The 16,331-nt window shown below is 47.0% G+C and overlaps 1 protein-coding gene across 1 annotated transcript; it reads left to right on the forward strand.

The window, feature by feature from the left end:
* The first annotated feature begins 240 nt into the window (after window positions 1-240).
* Nudt2 (nudix hydrolase 2) lies at window positions 241-14,636 on the forward strand. The gene is made up of 3 exons (XM_028884026.2): window positions 241-344; window positions 10,838-10,967; window positions 14,001-14,636. Exons 2-3 carry the CDS (start codon window positions 10,841-10,843, stop codon window positions 14,315-14,317), a joined length of 444 nt encoding a protein of 147 aa, XP_028739859.1. The 5' UTR covers window positions 241-344; window positions 10,838-10,840; the 3' UTR covers window positions 14,318-14,636.
* The last annotated feature ends 1,695 nt before the right edge of the window (window positions 14,637-16,331 follow it).

Consider the following 16,331-nt stretch of genomic DNA (forward strand, 5'->3'; position numbering starts at 1 on the left):
CAACGCCGCCAAGCGCCAGTTCGAACGCGCGCGCTGACGCCCGCCCGCCCGAGCTCCCGCAGCGCCGACCAATGACCATTCAGGGAGCCTGCCGTCGTTTGCCGCCTTCTCCTCTAAGAGGCCAATCGGGGATCCGAAGAAGCAGGGGGCGTAACCATCTCTCCGCCAATGGTTCCGCTTGCAGAAGATCTCGCGACGTTCCCAGTTAGAGAACCGCGCCCCGGAGGCGGGTCCGAGCGCCTGATGCCCAATTCTGTGGCTCGCCTGAAGTCCAGCCGGGCTCTTCTGATTGGCCGGCGCGCTACGTCTCCGTTCAAGGACCGCCTCCTGCCTCCGTCTCGCGGGTGAGTGCCGTGGGGCTGGGGGGCGTGGGCGGGGGTAGTGTAGCGTCCTGCCGATCTGTTGCTGCGCCGTCGAAGCTGGCAGTAAGGTGTGTGTAGGCCAGGCCCCATCCGCTCGCAGGGCCTCGGTTTAGCTCTCTGCATTGAAAAAGAAAAGGTTCAGTGGTTCTGGGGTCCTCGCCACCTTCTGAGTAGTGATGGTGTGGGTCGGAAGAATCCCAGAGACAGGAAGGTCCCGGGTTTGGGGTTTAGCGGGCCAGTCATCATACCTTCTCCTGAGGCCTCAATATTGCTTTGTTGTTATCGATTAAACCCTGCCTGCATTCCAAGATATATATAATTTTACTTATATATATTATTATTTTGCTTATTTTATCTATCTGCGTGCGTGCGTGCGTACGTGTGCCTGCCAGAATTTATGTGCACCAAGTGCATGCAGGTCCCTCAGAGGCCAGAAGGCATCAGATACCAGGAACTGGAGTTAAAAGCCGATTGTGGGACACCTAGTGTAAACCTCAGTCCTTTGGCCGGGCGGTGGTGGCGCACGCCTTTAATCCCAGCACTCAGGAGGCAGAGGCAGGCAGATCTCTGTGAGTTCGAGGCCAGCCTGGGCTACCAAGTGAGTTCCAGGAAAGGGGCAAAGCTACACAGAGAAACCCTGTCTCGAAAAAGCAAAACAACAACAACGACAACAACAACAAAAAAAACCCTCAGTCCTTTGGAAGAGTAGCAGGTACTCTTAACCATTAATCTCCAGCCCCCAACGATTTTTTTATTTCCTGTTTGCACTGTTCTTTGAATGAATGCTGAGACAGAATAAAGTCACAAGACTCCCATCTTAAGAGAAATAAAACAAATGAAACAGCTTAAATCGAGAACAACCAAGTTGTCAAACACAAATGATGTTAGAAGTTTGGCACGCCTGCATTTGAATAACTACCAGAAATATTTCTGGACCAAGGTTTTTCCCTTTTCTGAAAAATGGTAGTAATGCCTCCCCGGTCTGCAAAGACAACAGTGAAGCAATGAAGGAAGCTTGGCACAATGCCTGCCGGGTAGCAGCTTCTCAGTCAGAAAGGGGCCTCCGTCACATTAAGAACAAACACCCTAGCCAGCATGTGGGCAGCGGCATGTGTACTTGAATGAAGTGCTCTTTTTACCTCAAAAAGTGTCATTTCAGGGGGAGCTGGAGAGATGGTTCAGCCCTTACTCGCTCTGTAGACCAGGCTCAAACTCACAGAGATCCGCTTGCCTCTCCCTCCCAAGGGCTGGGATTAAAGGCGTGTGCCACCACTGCCTGGCTGGAAAAAAACAGTGTTTTATTTGGCTTACTCTTCCACGTCACTGTTCATCATTGAAGGAAGTCAGGATAGGAATTCAAACAGGGCTGGAATCGAGACAGGAGCTGATGCAGAGGCCATGAACGAGTGCTGCTTACTGGCTTGCTCCTCGTGGCCTCTTCAGCTTGCTTTCTCATAGAATCCAGGACCACCAGTGCAGGAAATGACCCCCCACACCACAACGGGCTGGACACTTCCACATCAGTAACTACTTAAGAAAATGTTCTACAACTTGCCTACATCTTACGGAAGCATTTTCTCTAGTGAGGCTCCCTCCTCAGCAATGAGTCTAGCTTGTGTGAGGTAGATGTAAAACTAGTCAACACATGGGTTGTCAGAGTATCTATGATGGAAACAATTCCTTTTCTAATAAAAAGTGTCCAATTTAGGAAATGAAGAATGGAATGAGATATTACTGAACTTTAGACCCAGTTTCCATTTACCTTGCAGACAGTCTATAGCACTTCAAATTCAACTCAGTTCAAAAGGAAATGGGTAGCTATCTCTTCTGGCTCTGTTGAACTTACAAAATCTTTCAATTAGACAATGAAATAACAACTTTGTCAATGATACTTGAGATATCTCACACCTACCCCTTCTCCTTTCTCATAGTCTCTTTCTTAATCTAGTTTCCTGTCACAAGCTGTTGAAATAAGCTTGTAACAAGAAGCAATTTTTTCTTCCAATTTGTGCTCTAACTTGCTTACTGTCAAAATGCTTTTGTAAAATGTCAATCTGACAAAAATACGCTTTACCTAAAACCAGTAGTCCTTATTGTCCGCCGGATATAAATCAAGACAGGCAAGGTGGCATAGCTTTAATACCAGCACTCCAGAGACAGAGGCCACAGATCACTGAGTTTGAAACTAGCCTGATTTACATAGAGAGTTCTGGGTCAGCAAGGGCTACATAGTGAGACCCTGTCGAAAATAAAAATAAAATTCAAAAAGACAATATAAACTAAGTTGCTTACCGATGGAATGCCATTTGTTTGTGAGGTCCTTATGATGGTGCTGCAGAGATGGTTCAGTTTGGACATAGAGTATATGTTGTACAAGTGTGAGGAATGAAGTTTGACCCTAACACCCCATGAAAACAAGTGCAAGCACACATGTACATCCTATGGGGTACTCTTGACCTAAAGATCCTTTTTTACTGTCTTTCTGCTCCCCACCCCACCCCACGCCCCTCCAAAGGGTTTCTGTATATAGCCCTGGCTGTTCTGGAACTCTGTACATCAGGCTAGCCTCGAACTCATATCTGCCTGCTTCTGCCTCCCAAGAGCTGGGATTAAAGGCATGCACCACCACTTCCTAGCCTGTCTTTCTTTTTTGGGTGTTCAAGATGGTTTCTCTGTGTAGCCCTGGCTGTCCTGGAACTCTAGACCAGGGTGGCCTTGAACTCAGATCCACCTGCCTCTGCCTCCCCAAGTGCTGGGATTAAAGGCATGCGCCACTCTGCCTGGCCAGCCTATCTTTCTGTCTTACATGCATCCTTATGATGTATGAAACACTTTGTAACATCTGTTTGAATGCCTTTTGCTTTCACTAGGCTGTGAACCTCTAGAATGTGAGAGATTTGTAGTGTTAAGTTTCAATCCAGTCATACAGAACATACTCTGCAGACAACAGATAAAAGAATTCCCTCTGTAGGCTCAGTATTAGAATCACTTAAGTTTACTTTCCACAGCTGAACAGCAGATGGCACTAAAAGGCCACATAACAAAATTTCCCTAAGAAATATTTTTGTTCCAACCTTGTCTGACTTTGCCCTGATCCTAGAAACGAGTATGTTATTACAGGTAAAACCCCTGTTTTCTCCCTCAGCCAAATAGCAAAGATTGCAAAATGATTCAGGAGCTTGATCTCCCAGGGAGGAAACAGAGGCCCAGAGAAAGGGATAGTTGAAGGAGCATTTTCATATAGTTAGGGTTTTTTCCCTTTTATTATTATTACAAGAAAACTTTATGTGGACAGATGCCTCGTTCTTCCTCCAGAAACAAAGAAGGAGTTGAGAAGGCCATTGCTTAGGGAAGAGAGAGAGAGTAGTCATATGGAACTGCTTGTGAGCAAGCAGAGTTGGTCTTCCTCCTCAGCGGCCTGTGAAAATTTTCTAGACACCAGGTTTAGACAAAACATGGTTTTAGGTTCCCATTTCTTCAAAAACAGCTGTGGGGTCCTGGACACCCTTCTCAAATAGTCACTTATAGGAGCCTCAGGCTACACCTTCACCTCCTGAGTTGGCTTTGGTGTCCTCCATCTTCCCTGCCTAAAACCTGTTTGGTGGAAAAGTCTTCAGATGAGTACAGATTAAAGACTAAGGAGTTTTAAAACTGGGGGTGATTTTATTAATCACTTGTGCATGCTCTTGGAGCCCTGTGTATGTACCCTTAACCCTATTTCATGATAAGCAGAGCTGCTAAAGGTTAAAATAATAATAATAATAATTACAGGCTTTGGAGTTAGATTTCTCTGGATTCAAATCCATATTGGCAGCCATCTATGCCACTGGGCAAGTATTTTAATCTTTCTTTATGTTTATTTTGTTTCTTGAGACAGGACTTATGTGGCCCAGAAAGACTTCAAATTTATATGTAGTGAAAGCTTGATAGCCGAATCCTGCTGCCTCTCTGCCCTCCGAGTACTGAGGTTACAGGTGCAAGATTTGGGTCACTAAGCCTGGTTTAACCTTTCGTAAGGTTTCAGCTTTGAGAAAGGCACATTTTGTAGGCCTTTGTATGCACTGGGAAGGCAGAGAGGTGGATCTCTGAGTTCAAGACCAGCCTGCTCTACATATCTCATTCTGCGCTATAAAGTGAGACTGTGTCTTAAAACCTCAGTTTCCTTCTAAACTAACATATGTCTTATAGAGTCATCCTTTGCTGGGTGGTGGTGGCACACACCTTTAATCCCAGCACTTGGGAGGCAGGGAGTAGATCTCTGAGTTTGAGACCAGCTTAGGTCTACAAAGTGAGTTCCAAGACGGCCAGGGCAACACAGAGAAAGAAGATAAAGATGAGATCTTTATCACAAGATTCTCCTGTTTCAAGCTCCTGAATGCTAGGATTATGGGCATGTGCCACCATGCCTGGCCTTATAGGGTTGCCTTACAGGGTGCTGTAGCATTAGAAACTGTAGCTGTCAAAAACTTGCATAGTGTAAGTGACACCGTATTGATACTCACAGCATGGTGGCTTGAAACACTATGCTTTAAGGGATTTAGACCATCAGAAATGTGAGTCGGATTTAGGGGTCTGCTGTATAAAGGCTGAAGGTATAGCTCAGTTAGAGAACACTTACCTCACATGTGTCAAGTTTGAGTTCACGCTCTGGCCCCACAAGAATAGATAAGCAAGCAAATAAAAATATGTGTTTGTGAGAATTTTTGCAGGTAACTGTTTGCAGTAGCATTCTTGATTAGTTTGATGAATATTTTGGACTATGGCAGTAAAGCCATTACCTGTAAATCCTCCCCCTACACCCATATTAGTCCTGAATCTCCTAGGCTGTGAGGAAATTCTCTCTGTGGAAAAAGCCAAGAGCTTTTTTCCTTAGCTTCTGGAACCTTCTGATGACATTGAAGGTTTGGGTTTGGGTTTTTGGTTTTTTTTTTCTAACCACCTCAGGCACTCTGCCACTTTTCTGAAGTGTGAATTGCCTGCTGTCAGCCTGGAGTTCTCACCTCCGCAATCCTGGCTGCAGGCATATTTGCATATTGAATGCTGTGTTCTTTAACCCCCTGAGGTTTGAGTCCACTTGGAGAATGTATGAGAACTGAATACTTTCAAGCCCGGAGATAGCTCCCTCTTCTCCAAAAAACAGGAAAACAACAATAGCTCCATTGACTTTTATGCAAATGGCGCTCTTCAAGAAAACACTGGGCTGTTTCCCAGGGCCCCAGAACATACTCAAACATTTGTTTCAGTGGGAGACGGGGAACGGAGTTCTGTTGAGTCAATAAACATCTGTTGAGCTGCTGAGCTGGGTCCCAAGGAAACCGAATATGAGTTTGGTTCTTTCCTACCAGAGGTACCAACAGAGACTTAACCTTACAAGGGATGCATACTTAAAGTGGCTTTGTATTGGGTCAGTTTAGCTATATTGGAACTACATTTCCCAGAATTCTCGTTTATTTTATTTATTTTATTTTGTGTGTATGAGTGTTTTGCCGGCATGTATGTCTGTGTACCCTATGCATGCCTGGTACCCAACCAGATGGGGAGCCTCCATGTGGATGCTGGGAATTAAACCTGGGTCATTTCCAAGAACAAGTAAGTGCTCTTAACTACTGAGCCAAATTTCCAGCCTCAGAATCCCCTTCTTAATGGTTCTAGCTCAGAACCGACCACACAAACTTTTTCGTAAGATGTGGAAAGCTGGAGTGAAAGAGCAGCCAGTATGTTGAGAAGCACAGAGCTGACTGCTTTAACACCAGGCTGTTGGCTCACCTTGCTGAGGAAGGACAGCATCTAGGCCTGAAGAAACCTATTGAATCCACCCCTGCGGCTCTTGCATCCTAGGTCAATGGCACTCATCTCTGGAGCGCTCTGGTTTTACCTGCTGGCCATGTCTGTCACCAAGCCTCGAAACAATGAAAGGAAGTCTAGGGTTGTAGTTTATCGTTCGGAATTCCAGTTATCCTCGCAGGTCTCAATGTGCTCTCACATGTTTTAGTTTTATCCTTGCTCTCCTCTACTTCGCATCTAACTCCGCCCCCCAACTGCTAATAGTATTAATCTTTAGGCCCAGCAGCAGATGTGGAGGTGACTGACTTGCCTGGTTTTCTCTACTAGCTTCCAAAATACACAAAATATAATCCTGAGCTGGACCTAGTTTGTGCTGAGGTAGGAAGATCTCAAAATTGAGGCTAGCTTGAACTACATAATGAGCTCAAGACCAGGAATGAACTATACATTAATATCCCATCTTGAAAAACCAAGGGCCTGGAGGGTAGCTTAGTGGTTAGAGTACTTGCCTCATATGTACGGATCCCAATATTTGATTCCCAGCAACACATACATTCCTTATAATAAATCCTTAAGTTTCTGTGAGTCAAAATCCTCTCTGCTTGAGTCTTATAGTAGAGATTTATAGAGTTATTACAAACCAGAAGACTTCATTTAAAAAAGGTGATACTTAAGCTACTTCAAAAGTTAAAAGTAGGGCTGGAGAGATGGCTCAGCAGTTAAGAGTACTGGTTTCATTCCCAGCACCCACATGGCAGCTCATGACTGTCCCCAGTTCCAGGGAACCTGACGCCCTCACACAGACATGCATTCAGGCAAAATATCAATGCACATGAAATAAAAAAGTAAAAAGAAATTAAAGGGGTGTGGCGGTGCACTGCTTTAATCCCAGCACTCAGGAGTCTGTGAGTTTGAGGCCAGCCTGGTCTACAGAGTTCCAGAATGACCAAGGGCTACACAGAGAAACTCTGTCTCAAGAAAACAAAATAAAAGAAGTAGGGCCATCAACATCGCTTAACAGGTAAAATTCTTGCTGTAAAGTTGGACAATGAGTTCAGTCACTGGAACATATAAAAACAGAGAAGTCCACACATGTGCCATGTCATACCTATACCCTCCACAATAATAAAATAATAATAATAATAATAATAATAACCAAACACTAATTTTTAAAGGGATAGGTAGGAAGAGTTGTTTATGTGGGGTTAGGGCTAGGCTTCTAGCACACAGGCTTAAGCCAAACAATTGAAAGGGCAATGGGAGTTCTCTCTTTCTAGAAGATTGTCTTCCCCGTGAGTTCAGCATTCATAGAATGTGCGCCTGTCCTCGGCTGTCTGACCAGATTGTAGGCCAGACTGTTTCTTCAGTGCAGCTTTTTACACGCTGCTAGAACGCACCTTTTCTACGGTCCTAAGATGTTCTCCCTGCTCCCATTCCTCTCCAGAGGCAAAGACTAGCCTTTCTTCTCTTTTATGGGTCTCCACGGCCACCCAAGGTCTGTCATTTTGTCCTTCATGAAGGCATCTTTCTTTTCTCATGCTCTATTTGTGCTGGTAGTGGTAAGAAGGAATACCCTGGGGCTTCCTGTCTTAGGAAGGGCAATATCCTTTCTAGTGTTAGATTTCTAAGCTTACCCAGGGCTCCAACATTCATTATATGGGGCTCTTTGAGAGGCTCTTTGAAGGTACCCTAAATTTATTACTTTCTAATCGTCCTTGTAGGAAGGACAACCCATCAGTTACATGAACTCTAAGCCAGTGATTCAAACACTTGTTCAGTAGTTCTGCGGTGACAAGGTGTTTCATTGCAGCTTCCAGAATGGGGAATGTTCTCAGCATAGATAAGGAGTCCAGGAAAATAGAACATGGTGTTTCGAAAGCCTATGTACTACTACTTTACATATGAATTTTTTAACTCAAAAAAAGATCTCATTATACATATTCTGTACCATACTTTTTTCAATTAATATATCCAAAAATATTTTCTTACAGCAAGAACATTTGGTTCTACCCCATTTTTAATGGTGTGTGTGTGTGCTACAGAGACAGACAAATATACTGAAATTACTGAAATGTAACTAACCATTCCCACACTAATGGATATTTTCTCTGCTTTAAGAAAGTGATATGCTAGGCAGTGGTGGTGCACGCCTTGAATCCCAGCACTCGGGAAGCAGAGGCAGAAGGATCTCTGTGAGTTCAAGGCTAGCCTGGTCTACAAAGCCAGTTCCAAGACAGCCAGAGCTGTTACACACAGAAACCCTGTCCTGAACCCCCCCCCCAAAAAAAAAAAGAGAGAGACAAGCAAAAAAAGGAGAGGGGAGGAAAAGGTGTGGTTTCTCGGTGAGAAGTTGCTTTTCCCTGAAACAGCAGTTGACAGCAGTTGGAGAGGTGTTTGGGCCTGACTTTTATGCCTTTGACAGAGGGCCTTCTTGTTGTTTACTCTTTTGTTTGAGACAAGGTTTTGCTATGTAGCCCAGGCTGGCCTCAGACTTGCAGTGACCCTCCTGCTGCAGCCTTCCTAGAGCTGGGATTACAGGTGGGTGACACCATGCTTGGCAGCCCATCTCGATTGGACACCAACCAGAGAGATAGCGCGTAGCCTTCTTTCGGTTCCGCCATCCTACTTCAGGACCTGTGCCCAGGGTGTTACCCCCTCCTGAACCACATTCTCCCCTCCTTCTCTTTATGGACTTACCGTTTGTCTTCTGCTTCTTTGCCCAAACACCCCTTCTTTCAGCAGGCCTACTACAATTCCTCAGAGGAGGGCAGATTGTTGCCTATCACCTGTTTTCCTTTGTGACCTTATTAGCTTTGTGTGCATGCGTGTGCATATGTGTGAGTGTGTGTGTGTGTGTGTGCGCGTGCGCGTGCGCGTGCGCGTGCGTGTGCGTGTGTGTGTGTGTGTGTGTGTGTGTGTGTGTGTGTGCGCGCGCGCGCTCCATGGCACGTGTGTAAAGGTCAGACAACTTTCTTGGTGTGGATTCTTTACACGGTTGTCAGGCTTATGCAGCACCACTTCACCCTTGAGTCCCCCTTGAAGCGTCTCAGCGGCCCCCTTCCAGATGTTACTCCACAGAAACCTACCGAGATTTTGGTATGTGCCAGACACTCTCTAAAGCTCTCTAGAATTAAATTGCAGTTAGGCACACACTTTAAGAACTCTGGAGAAGCTGGGCAGTGGTGGTGCACGCCTTTAGTCCCAGCACTTGGGAGGCAGAGGCAGGTGGATCTCTGTGAGTTCAGCCTGGTCTACAGAACGAGATCCAGGATAACTAGGACTGTTATACAGAGACACTGTCTCCAGAAAAAAGAACTTTAGAGATAGAGGCAGGTGGATCTCTGTGAATTGGAGGCCAGCCAGGGCTACATTAGTGAGACCCCCATCTCAAGAAGTAAAGAAAAGGAGAAAGAGAAGGAAGAAAACTAAATAATGATTATGCAGTTCTCCTAGCAACCTATTTAGGTAAAGCTGTTGTCTTCCAAGTCTAGGCCCCAGATTCATGCTGTGAGCAATCAAGATAGTTCGCCTCTGCTGGAGTGAAGGAGATTTTTTTTAACCATTGGTGCTTTTTACTTTTCATTTGGACTGAATGCATATATGACTTACTAGACATGGATATGAGACTGAAAAATGAACAAAAGTGTCTGGCTGTACGGGACTACCTAAGTGATCCCACTGAGTCATGAGAAAACACATTATTGAAGTCTCTGCTTTAAGAGCTCGGGATACAGGCTGAGGGGAATCGGATTGTGAGTTTGACTGTAACACATTCCTTTTCTGTTTCAGTGAGTTAGTTGCTGGGCCCCTGCAGTCTCAGAACACATGCATATGAGCCCGGAGTTTCACAAGGAGACCTGAAGCTTGGGGTAGAAACCCCTTAACTAGGGTAGTTACCAGGGTCCTGTGGTAATTACACACAAAGTTTTGTCCCTAACCTGGATGCTCCTCTGTATTAGTTAGGTTTCTATTGCTGTGATAAACACTATAACCAACTTGGGGAGGAAAGGGTTTATTTCAGCTTAGACTTTATAGTTTGTCATGCAGGGAACTCAAGGCAGAAACTAAAACAGAGAGCATGAAAGAACGCTGTTCTAAGATAGGGTTTCCCTGACTGTCCTGGAACTGGCTCTGTAGACCAGGCTGGCCTCGAACTCACAGAATTCCACCTGCCTCTTTCTTCTCCCTCCTGAGTGCTGGCATTAAAGCCATGCACTATCATGCCTGGCTGTTCAGCCTGCTTTATTTATTTATATGTTTTTTTTTAATTTTTGTTTTGTTTGTTTTAGTTTTTCCAGACAGGGTTTCTGTGTGTAGCCCTAGCTGTCCTGGAACTCATAGAGATCTACCTGCCTCTGCCTTCCCAGTGCTAGGATTAAAGGCGTGCCCACCACTGTCCCACCAGCCTGCTTTCTTATACCACCTACCTAGGGATAACCCCACCTTCAGTGGGCTGGGCCTTCCCACATCAACCATTATTCAAGAAAATGCTCCACAGCCTTGCCTACAGGCCAGTCTTCTTTCTCAGCCACAGCAAAACTGAACAACTAAGCTCCATTCCTCGGCACGCTGCCCGTTTGTGGTTGTGAGATCATTGTTAGCTAGTCCTTGCTGTTCTCCTGCTGCGCCCCATGTGTGGATTTTCTGTTGTGTGTAGCTTCCCAGTGTTTCACATCCTTTTAACTTCATAGATCATGGCCCTGCGAGCCTGTGGCTTGATCATCTTCCGAAGACACCTTATTCCCAAGGTGGACAACAGTACAATTGAGTTCCTGCTGCTGCAGGCATCAAATGGTGTTCACCACTGGACTCCTCCCAAAGGTGCGGGGGGTGGGGGTGGGAGGGTGGAGTGGGGGGTCGGGGGCCCCGTTCACCACTGGACTCCTCCCAAAGGTGCGGGGGTGGGGGTGGGGGGGGGGGGGGGTGGGGGGACTGGATCTGGTGGGGGGGGGGGGGGGGGGGGGGGGGGGGGGGGCGGGGGGGGGGGCGCGTTCACCACTGGACTCCTCCCAAAGGTGTGTGGGAGTAGGGGTTAGCTTTTGGGGAGAGGCAAGCTTGGCTCAGGAATCCACCCTGCCAGGCCCCTACAAGGCTTTGCTTCCCAGTAACTGTACAGCAGGAGAAGATGGGAGGGGCAGGAGCACTCTCCTTTCTGTATATAAGGTCTCCAGGCCAGCCTGGACCTGGAAATCGGATTCCGCAACTGACCCAAGGCAGACATAGCACCTGGTGTTTTTCTGTCATTCACCTGTGCTCTAGCCCATGCATGGCTAGACAGGAGAAAAGCCGCTGGGTTGGGAATGGGGAATGCTGAAATTGAGGAAAATGACCGGGCTGTGTGCCTCCCTTTCTGAGTTTTTCATCTATCAAAGTAGAGCTCGACTTAAAACCCCAAATTTTCTTCCTGTCCCTTTTCTGATTTAATTTAATAAGTTCCTTTGCGTCTTTGTTTGTTGTTCCCTTCACTAGGGTTTTCTTTTGTGAACCACACATCCAGGGAGTATGACTTCTGGAGCTGTTAGAGGCACACAGAAGCTGGGTTTCCTAGCCATAGGTCATCTGCATATTCTGGTGGGAATGGAAGGGTAAGAATGAGAGGCTGCTTCTCAGACCCAGAGGCTATGAAGATCATAGAGACATTGGGGTTGTAGCCTCAGCAGCCACCTCTGCCCTGGGTTCCTCACTTAGAACCCAGGATAGAGCTTGTCAGGTCTTCAGAAGGCAAAACAGTGAAAACCAGTGGTGTGGAGCCTTAGACACGGCCCCAAAATGTGTTTGTAAGCAGGTTTTCACCCACTAGCATTCTGGATGCTATCTCAAGGGTACAAAAGATTCCCTCAGATGTTCCTAAGAGAGAAGGCAGACTGCATGTGAAGAAGTGAACTGAGTGGCCGTGCTTAAGGAGCCCATACCCATTTGAGTACGTATTTTCATAACTCTGCTTCGAAGCCCACACCATGCTATTGGTTGTGCCTTATTTTTTTGTGACTGCCTCATGTTGCTGGGCAGTGGGGGCACACACTTTTAATCCTAGTACTCGAGGAGGCAGAGGCAGGCAGATCTCTAAGTTCAAGGCCAGCTTGATCTATAGAGCAAGTTCCAGGACAGCCAGGTCTACACAGAGAAACCTTGTTTTGAAAAGCCAAAAAAAAGTAAAAAATTAAATTAAATTAAATTAAAAAATTGTCATGCTTACACTTACATTAAAATATCTTTATTTAATCCAACTCTGCTTCAGATGGGGATGGCATGATGAAGCCATCCTTGATTGAGGCCATTGGGATGGTCCCAGTGAACAATAGCAGATTAGCTCTGGCAGTTGCTGGGATGAGGCCCTAGAGTAAACAGCCCCGAGAGATTACAGAGAGTAGGGTGGGGAGGTATGGACAGCTAGCTGGGATTGGAAGAAAACAAGATATGGTAACAGAAAAGACATTTTTGCACATGTGAGGAGCACAGGGAAGAACAGGGTAAAAGAGAAGTGTCACAAACACTGTAAATAGGAGTGTTCACACTTCTCTCCTGATCACTGGAATCACACTGCTGGGTCTTCTCACTTCCAGATGTCAGAGGACCTCTCCTAATCATTTCCTTCTTTGGCCTGGGATGAAATGAGCCTGCTAGCATAGGTTCCTGGGAGGGGTGTACCAAGACAGCTGGAAGAGGGGGCACACTCTGAATCAGTGTGTCCTGTGACCGCCAGTGTCCCTCCTGCTTTGCCTCCTCAACACGCTATCAGTGTGGCCTGAAGTGTTGTGCAGAAAACCTTCTCCAGAAACCGGAGGCTAGAACGGATTCCCTAAGAGCCGTTTTCCATTCAGCAGCCAATAGGCAGCTGCGCAGACCCCTGGGAAGAACTCCTAGTGTATAGCTCCACCTCCAGGCCAAGGACGGAACAGCTATCAGTTCCTGCTCCCCGTGAGCTCCTGAACCAGGAGGGTACCTCAGCAACTTGCCAGAGCCAGGAGGAGATGCAGGTTACCAGACCCCTCTCAGTGCCTCTGGGCCCTTCTGGGACGCTAAGAGTTTGTGGGAAACAGGGGTAAAGCTGGGGGCCACCACAGTCTGCAGAGCTTCAAGGGTTGTGCAACAGCTTCTTGGCAGCTGTCAGCTTGGATCCGGGTCTTGCCAACAAATTTTCTTAGAACTGGCTCTTGGCTTGTCCTTAGTCTTAAGTTCCCATCAGGACTTTCCCTGTGAGTCTGAAATCTGGCCTTGCTCAGTTAGGAAGATGAAAACAATTGGAAAAAGCCGTGATGGCTACTTGGAAACAGCTGCTGGTGCAGCAGTCCAGGGCTTGTGCCTGTTAACTGTGGAGTGTTGAGTCCTCACTGGATTTTTCAGCTAGCCCCTCTCTGCCAAGGGATTCTGCCTGTCCTTAGAAAAATCACTTTAAGGTCTCCAAGAGAAAAGTGGTCTCTGTGAATAATAGAGGGAGAACACTCAAAAGAATAGGAAAGCAGAGATCTGAGGAAAGCCCTCTCAGCACCAGAAGGCAGTCCGTGTTCTGGGATGGGGATGTAGCTTAGTGCTGGAGCATCTACCTCCCATGCACACGGCCCCCAGGTTAACACTTAGCACATCGGAAACGAAGCAGCATCTAAATCTGACCGGGCACATTTGTGTCACTCTCTACAAAAACGGAGTAAGAAGGGATTTCTCAGACCCTGAGAACCAGACACTGTCTGCCTTGTAGCCCTTCCTAGGCATGTTAGGACACTGACCGCCTGCAGACTTCCTTTAGCTCAGGCACTCCCAGGAAAGTCACTGAAGACCCTGACTTTATATCATCTGTCCTGGAAAATCCAGCTTCAGCTACTATTGAAGATTTCGTCTTTATTTTCTCCTAACCAGGCCATGTGGACCCTGGAGAGACTGACTTAGAAACAGCCCTGCGAGAGACTCAGGAGGAAACAGGCATAGAAGCAAGCCAACTGACCATCATTGAGGGGTTCAGGAGGGAGCTCAATTATGTGGCCTGGAAGAAGCCTAAAACAGTCATTTACTGGCTGGCAGAGGTGAGAGACTACGACGTGGAGATCTGCCTCTCCCAGGAGCATCAAGCCTACCGCTGGCTAGGACTGGAGGAGGCCTGCCAGTTGGCTCAGTTCTCGGAGATGAAGGCAACACTCCAAGAAGGACACCAGTTTCTCTGCTCCATGCCGGCCTGAGCTGACCAGAACAAACGCTTCTGCTGCGGCCTGGAGGGTCTTCTGAGATGAACCCGCTCCCATCCAGGGAAGGCTGTGATGATCTTGGGCTTGCTTCAGCCAAGAGCAGATAGGTTGGTGAAATTAAAATTAGCTCGGCACTCTCAGGTGAAAGCAAGGAGGCCCTGGATCAATCCCTAGTAGAAGATAATTACTTTAAAAATAAGAGCAAGTAGGAACTTTAGCTGAGTTAAAAAGCAAAGGGGGTGAAAATTTTAAATGCCAGCCCCAGTAAGTGTACTTTATAAATAAACTTCAAACAGCTCATGTGGCCTTTTAACCTGTGTGTTTAGTTCTTGGACTCAAGCCATTGCCTGGGATAAAGAAAACTGAAGTTGCCGGACTGTGGTAGCGCACACTTTAGTCCCAGCACTCGGGAGGCAGAGCCAGGTGGATCTCTGTGAGTTTGAGGCCAGCCTGGTCTACAGAGCGAGTTTCAGGACAGGCTCCAAAGCTACACAGAGAAACCCTGTCTCAAAAAACAAACAAACAAAAAATCCAAACCAAACCAAAACAAAACCTGTCTTGAAAAAGAAAAAGAATGAAGAAAGAAAGGAAGGAAGGAGAAAGGGGAAGGGGTTAGAGTTCTGGACTTAACAAGAGAGAATCCTTAGACCACTCAGCCATTCTGACTGTAAGCCAGAGGAAATGCTATGTGCAAACACTACACCCCAAAAAGCTAAGGGCTAGGGGTTGAAACTGGAAGAAATCCAGCACATCTAGGGTAACCCTTCTGCCTCTGCAACTCCAAGCACCTCCTCACCCACAGACAGACAGACAGACAGAGTTGGGATTTCCAAGCCAACAGAACTGGAGTGCAGAAATGGAATGTTTTGTTCTCCAGCACCCACATATTTTGTAGGTACACAGGAAATATTCAGATCCAAAACTTTGGGCTGTGTGGGCCAGAGCAGAGGTGGGAAACAGGCATCCTTGAACCATCAGATTAGTAGCACATGTACCCTCGCCTTTTAACCCAGCCTGTCTCCCAGCGTAATGAGCCTTGTCATCGTGATTGAGGTAGAAAATGAGGCAAGCCCAAGTTCACGGGCTCTGCCCAGGTCATTACACCTGTGCTCCTCCCCCAGAACTGCCTTCCCCCTGCCGTTCGGCAGGCCATTGCCATTTCTTCCGAACCTCCCCTCTGCCAGTTGGCTTGCTCCACAATGCCACTGTAAGATCCCGAGGTGCAAGAGTTGGGCCTCAGCCTTCTTTTGCCTTGCTACTAGGGCTCCAGGAATGCTGAGGCAGGTGTTAGGTCTTAGAGCCCTTCCAGAAGCTGTTAGCAGCCGGGTTCATGTGGATTTTATTAGTGGGCTGTTGCCCAATGAAGTGTAGAAGATTGGAGGGGAAGGGGGCATTGGCAAAGGTCAACATGGATTACCAGAGTCAAGAACAGCCACCCCAAGGAAGGAGAGCAGAGTCACCCGGTCTTAAGCAGGCTTCCAGATGTTTCCAGTCACTGGTTCTCTGTGCAGACAGGGCAGAAGTACTAGTGAACTGATCTTGGAACGCAGCCAAGGCCCTAAATGGTTTTGTTCCTCGCCCCTTGGAGCAGCACTCTGCAAAGGAGGCCTGCTGCAGGAAGTGTTTGGAGCTCACTGTTCTCCTCCAGGCCAGCAGGGACCACATCCCACTGGTTTAATAAATGCCTGCTGGACAGTGATGCCAAACCACAGACAAGCTGCCTCCTACTAGGGGCTGGCCGGTCAGCCCCACGCTCTCGGACTGGGAGACCAGATTCTGAAAATTCTAGAACCTCATACATCAAAGTTGGAAGGGACTGAAAATGACCAGAATTTGCTGTTTATTTTTATTGCAGGGGAAGTTTATGATGCTTGGCATGGTGTCATATGCTTGTAACCCCAGCACTTCAGGGGTTGAGGCAGGAGGATTGCTGAGAGTTCAAGGCGCGCCTGAGCTACAAGAAACAGAAACAAGGGCTGGAGAGATGACTCAGTGGTTAAGAGCACTG

This window comes from Peromyscus leucopus, chromosome 2 (genome assembly GCF_004664715.2).
Source record: "Peromyscus leucopus breed LL Stock chromosome 2, UCI_PerLeu_2.1, whole genome shotgun sequence".
NCBI classification, from domain to species: Eukaryota; Metazoa; Chordata; class Mammalia; order Rodentia; family Cricetidae; genus Peromyscus; species Peromyscus leucopus.